The 22467-nt window shown below is 37.9% G+C and overlaps 1 protein-coding gene and 1 pseudogene across 1 annotated transcript; one reads left to right on the forward strand and one right to left on the reverse strand.

Annotated features, from left to right (window-relative positions):
* Positions 1-3507: 3507 nt before the first annotated feature.
* LOC149181601 (uncharacterized) lies at positions 3508-7345 on the reverse strand. The gene is made up of 3 exons (XM_089416653.1): positions 6680-7345; positions 6189-6588; positions 3508-5316 (listed from the first exon to the last, which is right to left on the reverse strand). The coding sequence occupies exons 1-3, from the start codon at positions 6921-6923 to the stop codon at positions 3894-3896; spliced, it is 2067 nt and encodes a 688-aa protein (XP_089272779.1). The 5' UTR covers positions 6924-7345; the 3' UTR covers positions 3508-3893.
* A 7918-nt stretch (positions 7346-15263) lies between these two features.
* Positions 15264-22467, forward strand: part of LOC149181602 (mitogen-activated protein kinase 6-like) — a 60631-nt pseudogene continuing 53427 nt past the window's right edge.

A 22467-nucleotide genomic window follows, 5' to 3' on the forward strand; every position in this document is an offset into this window, starting at 1 on the left:
TCTTATGAACACATGACGAGATATGTGTTATGCAGTCAACCAACTGATCCAAGCTATGGTTAGGCCAACCAAATTATTTTGGAGGGTAGCTAAGCATGTTTTACGGTACCTCAAAGGCACTACCTAGTTTGGAATATGGAACAAATGGACAAAGGAAGTGGATTTATATGGCTTCACTGACGCAGATTGGGTGGGGAGTCCATCAGACCGAAAGAGTACATCAGGTGGAATTTTCAACGCTGGGTCTGCATTGGTTTCGTACATTAGGAAGTAAAAGCATAATACATGGTTTCTAGTCAAGTAGTATGTGAGGCGAACTAGATGAGAAAGATACTTATTGGATTGTTTGGTCAAATGATGGATCCAACTATGATATACTATGATAATCAAAGTTGCATCAAATCTCTGAAAATCATTTTTTTCATGATTGATCCAAGCATATAAATATGGTATGACCATTTACGGGACCGTGCATAGAGGCAAATAATTTTGTTGCAATACATTCTGGCAGAGGAACAAGATGCTAACATTTTGACAAGAGGGAAGTTGGAGTTGCAAATGGATTATATATATATATATATATATATATATATATATATATATATATATATATATATATATATATATATATATATATATATATATATATATATATATATATGTACACACACAGTCCTACAATATGTCAACATTGTAGTAAGGTTATAATCATTTTTACATTTATAAATAAAAGTTGACCTTTGGCAATGTATTTCCAATACATTTGTGATATTAATATGTGATGGTTAATGCATTTGATTTTGCATGATATAAAGATGGTTATATTAATGCATAGGAGAAATATGGGTAATTAGGCATGGTTTTCTAACTATATGATTTCTTTAATGCCTCTAAAATATGAGAAAAATAGATATGCACATATAATTGTGTGCACTCGTATTATATTTTGGGAATAAAGATAAAATGATTAGCTATATTTTATGTTATTAATTTATGTGATTGCAATAGTAATAACAAGATTGGTTTTGTAGTAAAGGAAACAAGTAGAATATTACCCATGGCTTTGCAACAAGAAAAATACCTATAAAATAATACCGTGCTCATGCAATATATTCATATGGCTTTGCATTTGGATTAAATGCATTAAAAATATGGTTTTGCATATAGTATTTAAGGTATTGTAAGTGTTAAATAGTTATGGTTATGCATGTAAAAGTAAGAGATTAGTTATAGAGACCACTTTTACTTTGCAAGAAATGTAATAATATTAGAGATAAGAAAATTTCAATTCTCTCACATTATATATTTGATGAAAAATGTCATAATCTTTTGGGTTTTGATAATCGTGATGTTAGAGTCTACCTATAGTAGTGTTCTAGGAAAGAATCATGACTTTTGCAAAGAATGAAGTGATAGTTCTAAACTAACCTCTTTTGCACTCATCAAAAGATGGATTATAATTAATATTATCACAAGCTATAAGGTCAATATGTATAATTAATTATTACATGTTGAGTGGAAGATCATCAAGCACAATTCTCAATGGGTAAACTACCACATAAAAAAACCATGCCACAAAGACATTGTGCTCGGAATTGTGGGGTAAAGTGTTTGAGAAACATGACATCATGTTTAATGTAATGGCCTCTAGATAATTATGCTTGAATTTAACATTATGTTTCTCTTCTAAAATTTCAACAACAGACAAGGATGGACTCTCTTGCTGCCATTGACTGAGAGGTAAAGATTATGTTTCTCTTGTAAAATTTCAAGAGACAACTCTTGGCCATTAAAATTTCAAAAGACAACTCTTGGCCATTGAGTGAGAAGTTAACTCGCTCACAAAAGGTTTAAGGGCACTTCACTTAATGATCATGATTATATCATTTCATTATTAATTAAAGAGTATGGAGTAAGTCATTTGGTAAATTTCTAATCCAATGTATTTGGTAAAAAATATATAAAAGATGGTACAGTTTTGCTATTTAAATTATGCTATTAAATACATAAATAAATTTAACTTCTTAAAAACTATGATATTAAGATTATGTAAAATAAATAATTTTAAATTATAATTTTACACATAAAAAAAATTATGGAAAAAAATTACTTATTTAAATTAAAGCCAACATATTTTTAAAAATGGCCTCTTTATATTATTTCCTAAACAACCTTAAAAAGGAAAAAGCAAGGAGGATTTAGTGAATGGTATGCGAAATAACCTTTGAAAAGAAAAAGCAACAGGCATTTAGTGAATGGAATACAAAGTAACCAATGCAAAATAACGAAGAAAAGCAACCAGCATTTAGTGAAAGGAATGCAAATTAACTATGCAAGATAACGAAGAAAAGAAACCAGCATTTAGTGAAAGGAATGCAAAACAACCTTGAAAAGCAGACGTGCTTAGTGAAATGATGTTGGAAACAGCTTTAACATAATCAGAACCTAGTATTCACTCAGAAGTTGTTGGGAAGAAGTACTGGTCATACCTGTATTGGATCATTATTAAGGTCAATGTTTTATCTGTCAGATATTCAATGTAGAATGGAAAATTTAAACGATCCAGACCGTATAAACCCAAATGTTGAATTTGGGATGGAAAATTTCAAACGAGGCAGACCGTACAGATTCAAATATTCATGGTGGACTGGAGAATCACAACAAACATTCAATGTCGAATTCGTAACGAACCAGACGGTACATACCCAAATAATCAATGTGGAATGGAAAATTGCAGATGAACACGACCGTACAAACTCAGACCTTGACCACTTCCCTCCATTGCCTAGCTTATAGAGATTTTAAATTTGTGTGTGGGAATTTGTTGCCCAAAAAAGTGAGATGATGAATTCGTATACAAGGGAATGTCTCGAAAAGATTAGCCAGATTCTTTTCTTTATACCAGTTTGATAACGATTAATATTGAGATATAAACCAGGTGTCTCTGCCAGATGAAAATGCAAGATGACTATTTCATTAATCATGTAATCTTTTGTTTTTACGATAGTTTAATCGGTGATGAAAGTTTTCTATTTTAAGAAAGAAAGCGTGAGGTTGCTGGTATCAGGTCAGTTGAGATGTATATTTATTGAAGTGTTTACAAGATTGGTAGCTAATATAATAATATTTATAGATACAAATTCATTAGAACAATATTTATCAAGGTATTACAGTTTATCAAGTTAATAACAGTGATTCTACCTAACCACCCTACTGAAACGATAACAATTTCATAGAAATTAAATACTCATGGTGCTTACATCTGATAGACCAAAAAAAAAAATTGAGTTCTTTCCGTTGTCATAGGAGTCCAATTAGGATCTTCATAAGAAGTTCTACTGGCCATCACAGTGTTACGAGGTATTAGGTAAATCCATGCAAATTCAATTGGTGTTCTTTCTCATAGGAAGTTCAATTGACAATGACAGTGTTATGAATTATAATGTAAACCAAGCTAAAACTAAGTGCTGGTGAAGTATTCTAATACACATATAATTGACAAGAAACTGAGATAAAAATGCTCGATTCTATTATTAGGTTCAGCTCTGAAACTTCTGGCTGGCTGCAAAGTTCGGCAACTAACCATTGAAAACCATAATCGAAAATCTCATTCTTTTACCGAAATAATCTTATGGAAATTATGACTGAACGACGTAGCAAGGGGAACAGTCGCCATTATTAGACATGATGTAATGGGGACCCCCGCTATTGTGAATTCTCTTATTGAAACATGGCATGCAGTATTCAAAATATCCATTCAAGAAAATTCAGAGTTCAATTATGCAAGGATCAACTCAAAGCTTACCAAATTTGACATGGTTCATCGGTTTTGAAGCAGCTGGCAAGGATCACACAGAGAATTGCAAAATTCCATTTGCAGGTTGATGGTCCATTCAGGGTTCTTTCTTGAGACCATTTTGAAAGAGCACAGGTCTTGGAAAATTGGATGGGGAAGGGTACTCAACTGGGAGTACCATAGGTGTTTTGTTAGAGTTCTGATCAGGCTGCCATAATGGAGGCATATGGCAGAGAAACTGCTGGCGACAAGCTTGGCAAGTGATCTCTAGGCGAGTTTCATCGATTCGCCTAGTTGCCTGCTCTTTCAAAAGCTGAGCTCTGGCCAGCTGGGCGTGAGCCTGTTCTTGAATTCGCCTTGCTGCTTCGAATTCGGCTTCAGCTAATTCAATCTGCTTCTTCGCCAAATCTCTTGCGTGTTCTGCGTAAGCTTTTTCGGCCGTGGCCTGCCTCAGCTGCTCCCTGGCCTGGTGTTTAAGAAGCTCGGCTCCCGCCATGTGACTCTGGGCTTCGTCTCGTTCTTGCTGGGCTTGTTCTTTAGCGAGGCGGGCAGCAGCGATGTGATCGGACCATGGGTTTACCAGTTGGGTTCTCTCTACGGCCTCGCTTTGTGAGCTCATGCTTTCTACATTGGCTATAGCTTCTGCGGCCATGTGACCCAACTGGTTTTCTGCTTGCCCGGTTTCAGGAAGGGACGGTGCAGGAATCTGAGACCTTAGGCTTACAGGAGGCTGCACTTCCTCAGAATGACGTCTTACCATGTGACCAGGCCAAAGTGCTTGGAATAAGCTCAACTCTTTTCTCCTCTTCTGAGGCGAAGAATCCCTGAAGCTGTTTTCTGCCACTGCGCCTGAGCTGCCTGTGTCGTTTATTAGGCTTGCTTCATAATGGCCTGCTGGCCTGGATGAAGTACTGAAAACATCAGTCATTGCTGCTTCAGTTTCAACGTTCTCAGTACATTGCATTGAATCGTTAGAGTAAAGTGTAAGTCCTAGGGCTTTCTGGTTTCCAGCCCTATTGCTTGGCTGTGTTTGATTAACAGCAGTGAAGTGATCTGGTTTTACATGTGGCTTTTCTTCATGGTTTCCAGGAGACTTGCAGAAGCCTATAGAGAGCTGCAACCTTAGAGCACTGTCATCAAGAAATCTGTTTTCTTTGGCATGTAAGGTGGCAGGATTCGATATCTGGTCAGTGCCCGAGCTAATGAAATGATCTCTGGTTACAGCAGCTGCGTTGTTCGTCGATGTTATTGCTGTTTCAGAAGTATTGTGCTGGTGATTTGCAGAAAGAAATTGAAGCTCTCGCTGTTCTATATTCAGCCAAGCAGCTTGGTCGTGAAACTTAGCAGAATCAAATTGTTTGCCTGCTGTTGAGATCCCAGACCTCGTGACACTGAGTGTATCATTGGAACTGCTGGTCCTGGCTGTTAATGAAGGCAGGCTCGGCTGATCGCTGTATCCAAACGCTGCTCTCTCTTTTGCTTTAATGCAATTATCTTGGTGTTCGATGAAGCTCTCTACCCTGCAATAATAAAGACAATAGGTTGAAATTATTTGGTCGGCAAGATATGACTTTGGCGCACATCCCAATTTTCAGAGAAAGACCAGAAGACATGTCTGTTAACGAATAAACAGACAAGGAAGGGAGCCAATTAAGTATATTCAAGGGATGAACAAGTACAGGAGGAATATGCCTAACAGAGGGGAAGGTTCAAAAATCTGTTAAGAATAGATTTATATGATGTTCTGTAATAGTGATTGTACGAGTAAATGAGAAATTTGTTGAACAGAGACAGAGGGGAAAGTTCAGCAAATATATTGAGATTTATATAATGCTGTTGAAAAGGGCTTTTAGTCAAAATATAATATAGAGAATACATAGTATGTACACTAGGATTTATATGATGTTAGAGATAGTACTGAACTAAAATGAGATACAAGAGAAGGCCCAACAAGCAAATATGTATGAATTACAACAAATATGAAAAAATAACACAGTAGAGTGAGGACTGCAAGATGGGCTGCCCTGCCAGGTTAGCCAACAGTTTAATTACAAATAATTAAAAAGTAATATTTACAGTGAATTTAGACATTATGTTGATATAATCATATAAATTAAATAGTTGGTAAATGAGTACAGACATAAAATAGTTAACATTTCAGAAGAAGAGCCAAATAATTAAAAACAATATCCACTGTAAATTTGATATAAGCTATGTTATAGGTCATACCTACTGCTAATTTGGTATACATTAGATTAGCCCAACTGCGAATTTGACATACATTATGTTAGTCTAACCATATCTACTGTAAATTTAGTATACATTATGTTCACTCAGCCATATAAATTAAATAACTAATAAATACAAATAAACACCAAAATAATTAATATACCTGGAAAAAACTCGGCCGCAGTCACAAGAATGGCCTCTAGTTCCACAGGTCTTGAGATGGGCTTTGTAGTCAGATTGGACTGCATATCCCTTTGAGCATTTCTCGCACTTCCATTGCTTCTCAATGCTGTGTTTTCTGCGGAAGTGCTTCTTGATCCCAACTAGGTCTCCAAGAGCATGGCATGGATCGTTATGAAGGCACGTTGGGTCAGGGCAAACATACACTCGTTTTCGGACTTCTGGAGTAGGTCTCTTTAACAGCTTCCATGGAACCTTGTGCCGGCGCCTGTGCATCTGCAAGTTTTGATCCCTCTGAAAGCCCTGGTGGCATATCTCACAGACATATCTATCAGATTCCATTAACGTTTTGGGCGACAATGCCACCACTTCCGCATCGGGATCTGCATATACATAAAAACAAAACTCAATATCCCAGTAAAATATTTTGAAGTATAAAGCCACAAAAATCAAAGGCTAATCCTGCTACCATACCAGGGGTTCCTGCTGGACGACGTTTGCGTTTGTTGTTGTTGCTGTTGGACGAGACGGGAAACGGGGACGACGCTTGAAGCGACGAAGAATGAAACCCTGGAACGGCTTGAATGTGCAGAGAGCTGCCATGGAGTGAGGCAGAAGTGCCTGAACCAGAGTTCATATTCGATAACGAAGAAGAAGCAGCCGCCTCGTCTGATCTAGGGTTTACAAACAAACTCAACTTATCAACTATTGCAGTCATGCATTTGACCAGAGGGACTGCGCCAAGCACTCTGATTGCAACAAATACACTGAAGTACAGTGATCCCCGCAAACTCTAAATACATATGGGCAGTACCCAGACTGATTGAAGAATGGCCGGGGGCTGAGGGCGAACAAATCCAGCCAGAAACAGCACCAAGCCTGCCAACTGTATAAGCAGTGACCACCAGTAGTGGCCCTAGTGACAGTCTGCAGGCTTTGCGACTGTTATCATAATTAGGCCTGCAAAGAGAGCGGGGGCGCTGTACTAAAACTCTCCCTCTTGGATTAATTTTTTTCCCAGAGGGGAAGATAGAACGAACCAGCAGCAGCAGCAGCAATGTCTGATACTCCTTATATGTTTGAGCTTGGACAAAATTTTCGCTCACCGTGAGGGATATGGCGTTTCCACCCTCTATTTGAATGGTTGAATTGGGATTGGAGAGGTGTTGGTTCTTTCATGTCCGGTTTGTGTGAGATACCAGGCCCGGGTCGGCGGGCCCTTAGAAAAGTTGTTGGCCGAAGAAAAAATTTGTCGTAACGGAGGATTCGGTGTGAAGACAAAACACGTATTAGAAGGAGAAAATAGGGGCAATCGATGCAACGGAAGCGTCCTATCGACGGCCAGATCCACCCGCACGAATACAATTTGCCACGGTAACAGTTCCAGGTGCACGTGCGCTGTTTAAATAAAAGCGATAGAACCCCCTCGAAGTCCGGCGGCCTCCTTCCCGGAATTCCCAACAGTTTATCAATATGCACAAAATATTAATTTTATATAGGTTAGAATACGTTTAAATTAATATTAAATACATTAGAATGTATATTTTAGAAAAAATTACCATCTTAAAACTTACACTCCAATTTAATTATATCTTTTTGTATGGGTTAAATTTAATTATATTTTTTTAATGAGTTAAATATGTAAATAAATATATAGATAAAATGGTTTTTTTCACGATTATTTTTTTGGTTAATTTTAACCAAAATCCCAAAGGAATTTTTAAAACTTTGAGTTTAAATTGTTTAATTTGCATAGGTGAATTCCGGTGAAAAAGACTATTTCATTTATAAGTTAGATTACGTCTTTATTATTGTTAGATTACGTCTTTATTATTGTTGAGTGCCCCTTCGGATCTTTTTTCAAAGCGAATACCAATGAAATCTTTTTGCAAGAGCTAACGAGCATACCATAGGGCATTAAATGCCTTACATGCGTCCGAGATAGCCCGATAATACACACGCGGGTGGTGACTAGATAAATAAAAAATAATGGCGGTGTGTTATTGGGCTATCTCAGAGATAAATAAAAAATAATGGCGGTGTGTTATTGGGCTATCTCAGACGCATGTAAGCGGGCATTTAATACCCTATGGTATGCTCATTAGCTCTTGCCAAATCTTTTCAGTTTTAATTATTGCAACGTCTTTATTATTAGTCACTACCTCTTCCAGTAGTTTAGTCTTTTCGGTTTAAATTATTGCCCCGAGAACGTCTTTATTATTAGTCACTACCTCTTTCGGTAGTTTAGTCTTTTCGTTTAAATTATTGCCCCGAGAACGTTTTTATTATTAGTCACTACCCCTTCCGGTAGTTTTTTCATTGAACGTGAATATCGATGAAGTCTTCTCGATTTTAACTAAAGTTTAGTTTATTGTGCCAAGAGGTGCTCTACATAGGGGAAATGTGTAGATGTAATGTAATAAAGTTTGTCAACATTTTTAAAAGTCTAGTCAGTTAAAGAATAATAAAAATTTAAAAGGATCATGGTAAACATTTAAATTTTGGCTCAATTAATAATAAAAAGTTAAAAGTAATAGAAATCCACAATAAGTGTAAACATTTAAATGTTGGCTCTATTAATAATAAATAATAATATTTAATTTTTGATATTTTGATTTTGTTTTTATTAATAAATTTACAAACAATTTTTTTAGATAAAAGAAAATCATAATATACATTTTACCTTATAAATTAAAATAATGATTTTGCGACGAGAATGTCTTTATTATTTGTCACTACCTCTTCCCGTAGTTTAGTCTTTTCAATTTAAATTATTGCCCCGAGAACATCTTTATTATTAGTCACTACCCCTTCCGGTAGTTTTTCATTGAACGTGAATATCGATGAAGTCTTTTTGGTTTTAACTAAAGTTTAGTTTATTGTGCCCAGAGGTGCTCTACATAGGGGAAATGTGTAGATGTAATGTAATAAAGTTTGTCAATGTTTTCAAAAGTCTCATCAGTTAAAGAATAATAAAAATTTAAAAGGATCAAGGTAAACATTTAAATTTTGGCTCAATTAATAATAAAAAGTTAAAAGTAATAGAAATCCACAATAAGTGTAAACATTTAAACGTTGGCTCTATTAATAATAAATAATAATATTTAATTTGTGATATTTTGATTTTATTTTTATTAATAAAATTACAAACAATTTTTTTTAGATAAAAGAAAATCATAATATACATATCACATTAAAAAATATAACATATAAGATTCATTTTACCTTATAAATTAAAATAATGATTTCATAACCATATTTAAATTTAATTATAAGCTCATGAAAACTTAATACTTACAATATGGCAAGATTCTTAACCATGGATATTCACCCCCACTTTACCGTGGATATTATTAACTTGTAAATAAGCTTTGTTACAATACCATGGGCCAATACCATCACATATCAATACCACATGTCCAAAAACCATAACTTGTTTCACAATCAAAATATTTTATAACAATAGGAGTTGTTTTTAATGCGACTTTTTGGACTTTGTGCTGGAATCAGCAGAAAAATTGAGCTGAAATCTAGATTTGTGTTATTTAAACTGGTTTTTTTGATTGTATATATGGATTCAATACCTTGAAAAAACCCTAGGGCACTTGGACTTTGCAAGGGTTACCCATCAAACTTGTGAATTCAATAAATTCCTTCCATATTTGAGAGAAATTAGACTGGAAAAACCCACCGAAAAAGCTTCCAAAAAGTCGTACTAAAGACAACTCAAGATTCTTAACCATGGATATTCACCCTACTTTAACTTGTAAATAAGCTTTGTTAGGATACCATGGCCAATACCATAACTTATCAATATCACATGCCAAAAAAACCGAAACTTATTTCACAATCAAAATATTTTTAAAATATTTGATTTTAATTTAATTTTATAACATTTTTTTAACAAAATCTAAAAGAAAAAATGTTATAATTACTTTCGATATATATCTAAATCCTCTATACTTATACCTACTTAATCAACGTTTTAATAAAATTAAAAATGAGAATATTTTTTATATAGAGAGATGTGAAATTTATATAGTATAAATAATATTATTAAGAACTAGCATATATAAATATTAACTAAGGACCCAAGCAATGAGAGCAAGCAAAGTGACTAACAATGATAGAAGAAAAATAACATATGATTCTTTTAAGTTTTTAATTATTGTATTCTTTTTACATGATTGATCCAAAATATAGGTTTGAGATTAACAACCAATTGAGGTTTTTTAATTTAGATAATTTCTTAAAAAAATATAATGGGATCAAATTTAGGAAAGAAAGGGGGGAGGGGAGGGGACGCAGGAGAGATAATGATAAAGTTGAAGGGAGAAGAGAGAGAGAGAGAGAGAGAGGCCAGAGAGAGAGGGAGGTGGGAGAGCGAGAGAGTGAGGGAGAGAGGAGAGGAAGGAAGAGAGAGAGGCGATGAGAGAGATAGGGAGAGAAGATGAAGAGAGAGAGAGGCGATGAGAGAGATAGGGAGAGAAGATGAAGAGAGAGAGAGGCGATGAGAGAGATAGGGAGAGAAGATGAAGAGAGAGAGAGAGGGAGACACACAGATGGAGAGGAGAGAGAGAGAGAGATAATGATAGAGTTGGAGGGAAGAGAGACAGAGAGTGTGTGATGGGGGGGAGAGACAAAGGGAAGTGTGAGAGAAAGGAAGAGAGAGGAAGGAAGAGAGAGAAAAGGAGAGAGAGAGGGGTGGATGGAGTTCGAGGTGAAGAGGGAGGGAAGAAGAAAGACATAGAGAGAGAAGGGTGGAAATAGAGAGGGAGAGATGGAGAGAGAGTAAGGGAGAGAGGAGAGTGGGAGGAAAGAGACAGAGAAGGAGAGAGAGAGAGGAGAGAAGGGGATGAGAGAGAGAGAGAAGGGAAAGAGAGAGAAGGAGAGGAATAGGGAGGGAGAGAGAAATAGATAGATATGGAGAGTGTGTGTATGTTTGGGGGGTGAGATAGAGAGAAAAATAAGGAGAGATAGAGATATAGTTGGAGCGGGAAGAGAGGGAGTGAGAGAGAGACAAAGGGAGGGAAGGAGGAAGAGAGATAGATATGGAGAGAGAGAGAGAGAGAGAGAGTGTGTGTGAGTGTGTTAGTGAGATAGAGAGATAAAGGAGAGATGGAGGGATATATATATATATATATATATATATATATATATATATATATATATATATATAGATGAAAGGGGGAGAGAGAGGGAAAAAGAGAGAGGCATAGAGAAGGAGGGATATGTGGAGAGAAGAGAGAGATTAGGGAGTGGGAGCGGGGTAGAGAGAAGGAGAGAGAGGGGGGGAGAAAGACACAAAGATGAAGGGGAGAGAGAGAGGGAATAAGAAACAGACACATAGAGACACATATATACATTATATAGTATTATATAACCAGCCTAGATCCATCTTAACCCCATGTCTATCAAGCACTGATAAGGATCATATCTCTCGAGGTCAAAACCTTTACTCAAGTTTTGCACTCAAAAAAGAGGTTTGCACCTCAAGAGATTTGATCCCTCTTAGTTCTTGATAGATCCAATGTTAAGATGGATCTAGGCTGGTTTTATATAAATGAACTCCCTTTTACTTTTAGCCAATCATTGAGATTATTTAATTCCTTTCAACCAGTCAGTGAAATCATCATCTTATTTGGTCTCATATCGAAGAAAAAATGAGGAAAAAGTTAGAATAATAGGTGAGGAAGAAGTTAGAATACGTATAATTAATGAAAACATTATGAAACTAAAATGAACTAATGGTAGCATGAATTCCCAAACACTATTAAACTGAAATGCACTAATTTGAACTAATGCTAACATTAATTCCCAAACATTTTATGTTAAGAGAACTATGCTTATGGCTAGCAAAGTAAAAGTATGCAGTTTTGCACTAAAACACGGATACATGTCTAAATCTCTACAATATTAGTCAATACTATACACACAAACGTTGAATAAAACCATGTAGATGCAAATCTTGCAGAGGCGCTTCAACAATTTGAAAGACTCCAACCTACCTAAAGATATTTGTAACACTACTTTAGCATCTGGAGCCACGAACCTCTTCACTCTCTAGATTGATTCACATAAGAACCAATGTTTCTCTGCATAACTATCTCCCTTTCTATTTACCACTATGCCCGTGCATCCTACCTTACCCTTTCTCATTACCATTAATCCATTTATTTCACCAAACCACCTTTCTTTTAATGTCTACACCTTCTATTTACCCACCTGCAAGAAAGAAGTCGCCATGACTGAACCGAGAGTTGCATGTTGTCCTCTTGATCCAACAACAATTCCACTGGTTGTCTTATTTCTTGCACCAAGTACCAGTATGCCTAAGTCGTGGGAAGATTTTTCCAAGAAGAATGAACTAGACTCAGTGGCAAAAACTATGAAGACTTTCCAATACTTCCCCCTCATATTATTGAACATGTTCCATGTGGTCTAGTGGTGAATGAAGTTGAGGAACCCAATCAAAAAGACTGCAACCTTGAAATACTCCATCCTACTTGAAAATATATGTAACGCTCCTACTAAAGATATTTATAATACTACTCCTGAATTGTTAAAGGTCCTTGTAACCCTACTCCTAGCTTGCAAGGAGCTAAACAACTTCATATGTTGAGCACATAATCAAATCCTAGAATTCCTCCAGGTATTTTTCACACTAGATTTATTGCAAATTTATTGAAGTAAAATCATGTAATTCAATTGTAATATCAAGACAAATTTTCTAGTTTATTTCTTAGCTAGAGCGGGAACAAAAGTTTCAAAAGCAAGGCTACGACCAGAGCCCATTTATTGATATAGAGTCTTGTTTGCTTTTAGAACATCTTACCCTATGGCTATGGGAATTAGTTCTAGTTCTAAGGTTTCTCTCTGGCCTGATATTCTTGGCTTCAACTGCAATACATAGACTCAATACAAAAAATCTACTCTTTCTTACAATATTGGTTGGACAGGAAAGTATCCCTACATTTTATTTAAGATCTATCTATTATCACTCAGGTTGTTCCCCAAAAATTGTAATAAAGGGGAATACGATCGAGGAAACCACAGACCATTCTTTTAGATGCAGGTTCTAGCCAATCTGCATCGAGAGAGGGCTCCCTCTTTATAATTTAGCTTTGTTTTAAGGTATATTAGGCTAGTTATGAAGTACAAGGGTTTGTTTGATTTTTGGATGGTGATATTCTATAGAACAGGGTTGTAAATATAAGAATTTCAGTCCATTGGGCTAATGGAGTCTATGAGGATGAACTGTTGGATATGGTTTCTTTGATAGAGGGTGGTACTACAGAGCAAGGTAATCAATCATGGAACAATTTATAAGCTGGAATCAGATGGGATGGAGTCAGTGGGTGAAGGGCAATTAAGAATCCTTCATCATGTTGACAAAGGGAAAATGGCTGAGTACTGCTAAGGAACAATTTAAGAATTCCTTAGTAAATATTCAGGATGTAAGAACCAGGGGAAACAGGAGCAGTTAAGAATTCATGTTCATGCTAATTCTGAAGAAAACATTAATAATAACAGAGATTGAACACAGAGTGTAACCAAAAAAATTCTGAGTTATTCTTTTTCTCTATTATTAAGATTATGAAACATATATGATATAGTAAACACAGAAACTGAAAACACAAGTAAAAGAGACTTATTGATCCATAAGATGATTCAGAATTCTGTAACATGGTCCTCTGCTATTAATTCCACATCTATAAAGTCCAACAAAAATGGATTCCAGCAACTTTTGTATTCAGAAGGTTTTCAGAGTTATAGCATAGTCTAAGAAATGTATCACCAACCCCGAACACTTAAGTTGGGGAGGTATTTGTACAAAAATGTTTACAAAATATCTCAATGAGATAATATCTAGCAATAACTCATTCTTCCTACTCAAAAGGAGAAATAAAGGATCTTCGAAATAGGGAGAAATAAATGAAGAAGTAAATGTTGTTGTGCTGGCCACTCAGTTGGTGCGATGTGCTAGTTGTAAGCTCGATGAGTCGGCTGGTGGTTGTTTCTGTTGATATTCCACGCTGCTTCCCCAGCTTCCTCGGGTGTATTTAATTTTGATTTGATACATTGTTTCCCCACATAACTCTCATCCATTCCTATTCTCCTCTTTATGGCATATGGTACCAAGACTTTTGATTCACCAAGGATATAAAAGATACCAGAACTATGTTTATAGAATTTGCAACATGCTTTGCCACCAATGTTCCTCTGGTAATTGATGTCTTTGTAGCTTTCTCAAAGTCTCATCAGCGTCTGTGTACCTATAGAAGTTAGGCTGGACTGTAAAAAGATTTTTTACTTCATGCTCAATATAGAATAGATTTTCCAAGTTGTTGTAAAGGGTTTGGCCAGATGGAAGGGCCTTCTCTCCTAGAGTACTTGATGAAGCATTTACTTGATCAGCAGCATGTTTATTTAACCTGTGTGTGTACTCAACTTGTCTCAGCAGGCGTTCATTACTTCTCATCAGACTTGGAAAGCCCCTTTCATGCAAAACTGCAAATTTTCTACAAAATAATATACCTCCACTTGCATGTCCTGGCTCTTCCTCTCCAAATTCTGCATCAGGGTTCTCATGGTCAGAACTCTTTTGATTGTTAGAATGGTGCCTGTCCTGTCTCTGATGTCCAGTGTTGCTAGTTCTTCACTGGTTTTAGTGTTCAAAAAATGTATTAACCTGTTGGCCTGTTCGGGCATATGTCCCAATAAATTTCTGACCTTTTGAATTTCCACCTGGGTTGTTGCTATCAAGTCAATCTGCTCATATATAACCTGAATAGATCTCCATATATTACAGATGGATTGATTGATGTTAGCCCACAAAATGCCTTTGATTTCTCCCAGAGGCTTATCTAAAGAGAGGTCCTTTTCCAATGCTTTCACTTTGTTCTCTAATGCTTTCACCTCTCTTGTCCTTTCTGCCACAGTCATTTTGGATTTATCATAGCTTATTTCTAACTATTCCAATTTCTCTTTGGCCTCTTTTAATTTTGACACTTGGAGTTTTAGCTCCTCCATGGCTTTTATTAACTGCTCTGTGATCATGGTGGTACTGCTGCCTGCTGCTGGGGTACCTGTGGTTGTTTCAGCTATGGATGCTGGAACAGTGGGAGGCACTGCTTTTATACCTGTAGGACGAGCAGTTGTGACTGCTGGAGCTATTTCAGGTGGCTGGGAGGTCGACTCTCCCTGCTTATCCTATAGTGCTTTCTCCAAGGCTTGCTCTGTCTCACTTAATCTTTCATTCATTCTCATCAGCAAGTCCATCATGTCCTCCTCTGCTTTTTTCTGCACAATCTCTGAAGTTTGTGGATGCATAGTAGTAGGCAGCTTCAGTTGTTTCCTGAGGGCAGCAATGTCCTCTTCCTTCTTCTTAATCAATGCTTTTATTCCTTTGGCATCCTTGGGATCATGTCCCAGCTCAATGATAATATCTTCCAAGGACTTTATCCTGTTGTCCTTGGCTAAAGAAGATGCCTTCTCCAAATCTAGTTTGGCCGATGTGTTGTTCAATGAGTTCTGCAATTTGTGAGCCAACATTGCCTTATCTACTAATGTGGAGTAGACCATCTCTCCAGTTTGCTTGTGCAACTCAATCTGGTCCATTAGATGAATGTCTTTGGCAAGGACCTCCAGATTTGTCCTGATGTAGTCAACTGCTGACTGTGGCTGTTGCACTTTAGGCTTAAAGTGGCTCAAGATTATTTTACCTTCCTTAATGTCATATGCAGACATTAACCTTTGCTGGTTGGCGGGGGTCATTTTGAGAAATTGATTATAAAGTTGCAGCCTCAATGGGTCATTTTGGGCCTTGATGTCCGTGAATGTTCTTTTGATATCAAAAACTTGCTTGCTTTGCGGCCTTGTGGATGAAACTTCCACAGTATGTTGCCTTTCTATGTCTTGCCTGCGAGAGCTGGTGGATGTTTCTATTACTGGGGATGTCTGTGGGCTGGTTGCCCTCTCACCTCTTAGACTTTCTATTGTTTCTTCAATGATTTCCTCTTCAGATAGAGGATCCAATCTTTGCCTCTTTGCCCCTGGCTGCTCTGCTGGTCCACTGACAGGTGTGGTCTCTTCTTTGTCCCTTTTCTTGCCCCTTTCCTCATTTAGAGGAGTCTGTAGCGCTGGTATCTCTAGTGCTTTGGTGTGGACAGGAGGAATTTTCCCTTGGCCCTGTTCCTTTGATGTTGTTGGCTGATCTTTCATTATGTGCTGCTCTGCATCTAGCACTTCTTTACCCTTTGATGTCCCTATAGCTCGTGTAGTGCTCTCTTGTGTAGGCTGTTGAGAAGTTCCAGCAGCGAATGTGTCAACTTTGGTTTACTGAGTCAGTTTGAAAGATACCTATCCAAAAGAGTCCAGGTCAAGAGTCTTTTCTATATTTTTCATAGTTTGTTCCATTTTCTCTTGCTCAGTAAGCTCTTCTATCAATGTTCCCTCTACCCACTCATCTTGATTAGCAAATTGCTCTATTTTAGGGATCCTACAATGTTTATAGGTTGATAGCATGTTTTTTACTTTTATTTCACTGATAAATCCATTTGGGTCATAGGGTACCCACCAAAAACTCTTCTTGAATTTAAGTTGTTCCCCCAAAATTTTGTCAGCATCTTCCCATGCTTCATTTTTGTTAACGATAAAAGGGCCTAACTGGTTTCTTATTTTCAGCTGAGCATTTTTCTTTGCACTGTAAAAGTGAGTCAAATCTGAATTGATAAATTGCCTGAAATATTCTATAGCAAACAGTCTCATAGGCACATATTTGGGCAGCTTATAAGGGCACAGCTCGCAGCCATATATTCTGATTTCAGTGTGATTCTGGTAGAAGTACCAGTCACCTATTCTGTAGCTTTTGGAGAGCTGTAAAATTTTTTGCATATCACCAGAGAGTCTAGGAGGAGGAGTTCTCATTAGTAGAGAGGATACTGGATGTATAAACAAATAAATGGATTCACAGTAAGTGTAAGGAGAGTTATGGAATTCATGGAAGACTGAGGTCCAAAAGATCACAGACCTCCTCTCTCCTTTAGAATCCAATTTTCTGATGGGAAACTGAAAATTGTCTGTTTGATAGTATAAGAATAGATGATATATATAAGATGTGTACTTAAAGACTCCTTCTCTTTCTAGACTCATGAATTGGTCATGGATCTTGTTGGAAATGAAAGTAGCAAAGTCATATTTGACAGCAAGAGGTTGTCTTGGAGTAAACATGGACAACAAAGCTAAGATGGTATCATCAACATATTCACTTGTCTTAAATCCCAGGACATAGGATATCATATCGATAATGAATCTTCCAGCTTCATTGAACTAGACATGGTGAAAAGGAGGCGGCTCTTTGAGCTGGCAATCTGGTCTCATAAACGTTTGAACAACACGGGCTATCTCTACATTGGGTAGTTTAGAGCCCTGCTCAAGCAAGAATCCCATAGAAAGAGGAGCCAAAGGCTGAGTGGGTTTGAAGTGTAGCATTTCATTTATGGACTCAGGAGTTATATGAAAGAGGACAGTTCTAGTTGGAGTCATAACTGCTCTCTGAGTAGGTTCATAATTGGCACAACATAGGTGGATAACATCTGGGAATACATTTACTGAGGGGAGGTAGTACCTGGGCAGATTGGATTCCCATATCCCATAGAGATCAGTTTTACTTAGGTGATTGTTCCTAATTTCACAGAATGCTTGGAGGTGGTTTTTGTCACCAGTTAAGTCTTGTATTTGAAAATCCCTATCAGCCAAGGGCAACCACTTTAATTCTTTGTGAGGTGCATTGAGGGGAGCAACATTGAGGGCCACATGGGCTTCCATTGCTCAATTTTCTATGATTTTCAAATTGGAATTTGGGTTTTTGTAGAAAAAGTAGGCAAAACAATAGTTCTAGGGCTTTTCTTCCAGAATTGCAGACCAAAGTCGATTTGAATTTAGCTCACTAGGTGAAATCTACAGAGAAAAACGAAATTTGTAGGGTTTTCAGTAAAAATGGGTAAAAGAGCAGTGGTTTTGGTGCGCTTATTTGAAGGCAGTACAGTGAATTCAACTAGAATTTGGCTTCTTTGGTAAATTTTGCAGAGAAAATTGAAATTCACAGGGTTTGGAAATCGAATTAAGGTAAATACCTGTATTTGAAGACGAAATGTGTGGATTGCAGGTTACAGGACGAGATGGAGGATAGCACTGTGGACTTGATTTGGCTGGGTGGCGAACTATATGGTTGAGCAGCTGCTTTGGACGTAAACCGCATGCAATAGTTGTGCAGAGAAAAACAAGTGAAAATGAGTGAAAATGAGGTTTTCGCGTCTTTTTAACAAAAAATTGACTTTGGCGGGCTTTTGACGCTTTTTGGTCGGATGACATGAGCATGACGAAGTATTTTTTCATGTAGCAGGGTGACGCGGTGATGATGTCACAGATGACGCAGCGATGATGTTAGCGGGGGGGGTCAACGAGGGTGGTAAGCGGTATTGGCCCGCACCACTTTATCGGCTAAGGTGGTATCGGAGGAGGGGGAGTGAGCATTGCAGGAGGGCGCCACGCGTCCCTGGTATGGCGGAAATATCGCTGGCTCCTCGGGCAGTAACGTACAGGTGACGGAGGGGTTGCGATATCGATATGGGTCATTGGATGAGGAGGGCCAAATCCAACGGTTGGTGGTGAATGGAGCTGGCGGAGGGCTATGGCGCGGGGCCCATTCACTATTTTAATGTTTTATCACATATCGGGGTGATTTACCATGGGTTTGCGATGTAGCGGGCTTTGTGATATGGTTCGTTAATTAACGTGAGGTTAATTAACTCCTTATGTGCGCCGGGGAGGGTTATCACAAGGTTTATGATAAACCTTGGTGTTATAGACATTTTTGGGCACTGCAACCCCAATCATAAATGTCCATAAACCAAGGGCTCTTAAGTCCCTAAAAGTGTTGTTCCAACCTCTAAAAGAACAAGGTCAACTGATTACATCTTCTCCCAAAAGTTCTCCATGAAAAACTACTCAGAACTGGTCAAAACTGGACCATCTCACCTACTCCATGGTCAAAGTGCACTGCATCCCACCTAAATACACACAGGAGGTGCAATGCATCTTGAAAAGCCCTTTATGGGGTGCGATGGGCGAGAATGGATGAATGGCAGGGTCAATCTGCAAGGTGGAGGATCATGGAATCTTCCAGAAACTTCTCCTGTGACACTTGCCTCTCTGCATTCGCCTAGGGATGAGTAAGAGATCATCAATCTCCAAGTGGAATCAAGAACTATCAGAGAGAGGACACTAATCAAATCTCAAAAGCTGACTCACCCCCCTTGCAAACATCTATATATGGATCCCTCATCCCAGAGATCCAGAGGCTGGAATTTTGTATCTTGTAAGGAAGTGCTGCTGGTTTCTTGGTGCAATATCATAGTGTTGGGTGATCTAAGCTTTTCATGAGGTGAAGAAGGGATTTCTTGCTGAGAGGATGATGTTGGGTCAGAACAATTGGTTGTAATCCTCTTTGCTATTCTTGATTATTAATAAAGCTATTCAAGTTTTCCTCCACATTCTTGTATGATTGATGATATATGCATTTGTGTGGTCAATATATATTTGGTCCTATATTGTTTATGATAATAGATCTATGTTCTTGGATAGTGTTATGCTGCTTTGATTCTACAAGTGCTCTTTGAAGCTGGGTAGATGAGGAAGCGAGTGGCAAAGATCTATCAGAAAGGAGAGGAATCAAGCAAGGAACCAAGCGCAAGACAGAGGTTGGTTTCCTTTATTCCCCTCTTATCTATTTTTCATAAAGGAAAACGGAAGTGGTTTTAGTTTGTTTGTTTCTAAGGTAGCTACCAGCCTTAGTGGGACTAGCAGCTCTGCATAGACACTAGTTTTCCCAATAACAAAATGGCGACTCCACTGGGGAGCAAATAGATTGTTTGTTTATCTACATTTGTTTACTTTATAAACTTACAGACAGAGCCTGAAGTTAAGCCAGCTAGCCTTCGAACTGCATTTGCTATGCAAGTGCAAAGTAGATCAATGTTGCTTCAGTCTATCTCTGGGTTTTGTTTATGAACTGAACAATCGATTTACAAGCTCTCTAATTGCCCTTGTGGTGGCTCTAGTAACCTCTGTAGATCTACCCTTGTGATTGATTTACTGATTACCACTTGCTCGACCTAAATCCCTGAACTGAGCTACAAACTGTGACTCGGAACCCAGTTGAAGTCTCGTCCCTGGACCATCGCACTGTCTCTTCTTTGGATTCTGGATGCATCGCACTTCCCGAGTGTAGTAGGTGTGCTGCATCTCTTTTTCCCTGTGTTACAGGTGCGCTGATCAGACAAGGCCTCTTCTGCTCTCAAATTTTGGTTTCTGTGTTCACTCTTTTCAGCGCTATTCAGGAGTTTTGCTGCCTGTAGTCAGTACACCTCTGTTGAAACCCCCTTCCTTGCCATTATTCCACCTCCATTGTGCAAAGAACTGTAAATGTTTTTATGTATAATGATCCATTTTCAGTTCTCTTTTACAAAGAAGTAGCGTAATTGAATTGTCGTTTCTTGATTTGAAAGTGTCACAAGTGTCGTTTTCAGTCATAGAAGAGAATCTGATTGTTCTTGATAGTCGATTACACTGTTACTCTTGTATTTGATTTGAATTAGTATTTTTTCAAGTGTCGAAAGCAAGTTTTCAATTCCAAATTGCAAAGTGTCGTCATTGTCCTCATTTTGTCTTGAAAAGAAACTTACTAGTAATGTTGCTTTGAAAAAATAATTCAGATTTGTGCTTAGCTTTCTTTTTATCATTCACACATTAAGAAGGCTGAAAAAAAAATACATGCATGTGCATTTGCATTTAGACTGTTTGTTGGTTTGATTTAGGATAGTGCATATAGTGTGTGCTCTCTGCTCTATGTTGAAAGAATATCATCTCTCTTTCCTTAGTAGCTAGGATTTTCATTGCAAAAAGAAGATTAAACGATTGTTTATCATCTTAGATTGCATTTTAGGAATTGTACATCTACATCACGTGGTGAACCTGAAAGGAAAATTTCTTAAGCAAGATCAACTGTAAAATAAATTTAATGAATCTAAAAACACTTTGGAACCTAACGCACAACATTTAGAAGTCTAGGCTAGAGACGTATTCCGGCGTCGTAAAGCCTGGTAACTGTTGTTTTCATTGATGGTTGGGTGATTCCTCCACTTTGAGACGATAAGTGCCAGTACGGACTTGTGCTCCCACATACCGTCGAGTATATATTGGGAGACCACAATAGGCTTTATCCTTTATCCATAGGAAGCCATGTCTGTCGCCCTATCGATCGCAATGCACTGAACACAGCATTCGGGAAGATTGACTGCCGTACCGTAAAAAGTATTCTGCAGTTTTGCGATTGGTTTTGTAATCCCTCTATCTAGATTTCCAGAGCAGTCTCTTTCGTTCCTTTTCAGACTTGTTAAAGGAAAAGGTCCATCTGAGCACTTGTCACTTCAGGCTCATTAAAAATTGAAGGCGAATAGAGTCATCTTTTGTTTTTTCTCGACTCTTAAAAATTGAAAAAACAAGTTGTGTCAAAGCGTCTAAAATTAATTTTAATCGGAATAAATATCACCTTTCCTACGTTGGTCTTAGGTTGGGAAAAATGGAGTCCACCAACCAAGGAGTTCCCCTTGGGGGAAATCCTAGTCCTTTCTCCTCTTGGGGAGATGTTGGCGCACCCCATATGGCCACATTGTCGCTTCCAGGATTGACAATCGGCTTGCCTGTATGGCTCTTCTCAACTTTTGTCATTCAGAACACTGTGATTCCTGAACAATCAAGTCAACAACTAAACGATACCAGAGTTACCCCCCAACCCTCTACTTCGTCCAATTCTTCCTCTCCTCCTTCCTCTTCGCTTGATGAAGCTGGTAAAGCCAAAAATCAAGTAACTGAGAAGAAGAAGGAGAAGAAGAAGAAAGAGAAGAAGAAGAAGGAGCCAAAGGTGAAAATGGGTGACCAAGCATCGTCTAGCGAAAATCCACACACTGCACCATCCAGGCCTAAATCACCATGTTTCATTTGCAAAGGAGACCACTATCATCGAGATTGTCCTTGCATCCCTCGATCTTAAGGGACTGGTCTCCTCGTTTGCACAATCCGATGTCATCAACCTCTGATGATCATGTTGAAAGCACACCGTCAACTAGTGAAAGTGAAGCCCTTGGACAAAAAGGAAGATGTAAATTTCCTTGTAAACTGTGTGAGGGCGATCACACCGT

Source organism: Pinus tabuliformis, chromosome 3_2, assembly GCF_031772625.1.
Source record: "Pinus tabuliformis cultivar Carrire ecotype Pingquan chromosome 3_2, CPIR1, whole genome shotgun sequence".
Lineage (NCBI taxonomy): Eukaryota > Viridiplantae > Streptophyta > Pinopsida > Pinales > Pinaceae > Pinus > Pinus tabuliformis.

Bases quoted from the DNA above. Each gene is read 5' to 3' on its own strand.
- LOC149181601 (XM_089416653.1), bottom strand. From the start codon at position 6,923: ATGACTGCAATAGTTGATAAGTTGAGTTTGTTTGTAAACCCTAGATCA. The intron at 6,589-6,679 runs GTATGGTAGCAG...ATGTATATGCAG, and splicing joins TCGTCCAGCAGGAACCCCTG to ATCCCGATGCGGAAGTGGTG. The intron at 5,317-6,188 runs GTATATTAATTA...TTATTATTGCAG, and splicing joins TGCGGCCGAGTTTTTTCCAG to GGTAGAGAGCTTCATCGAAC.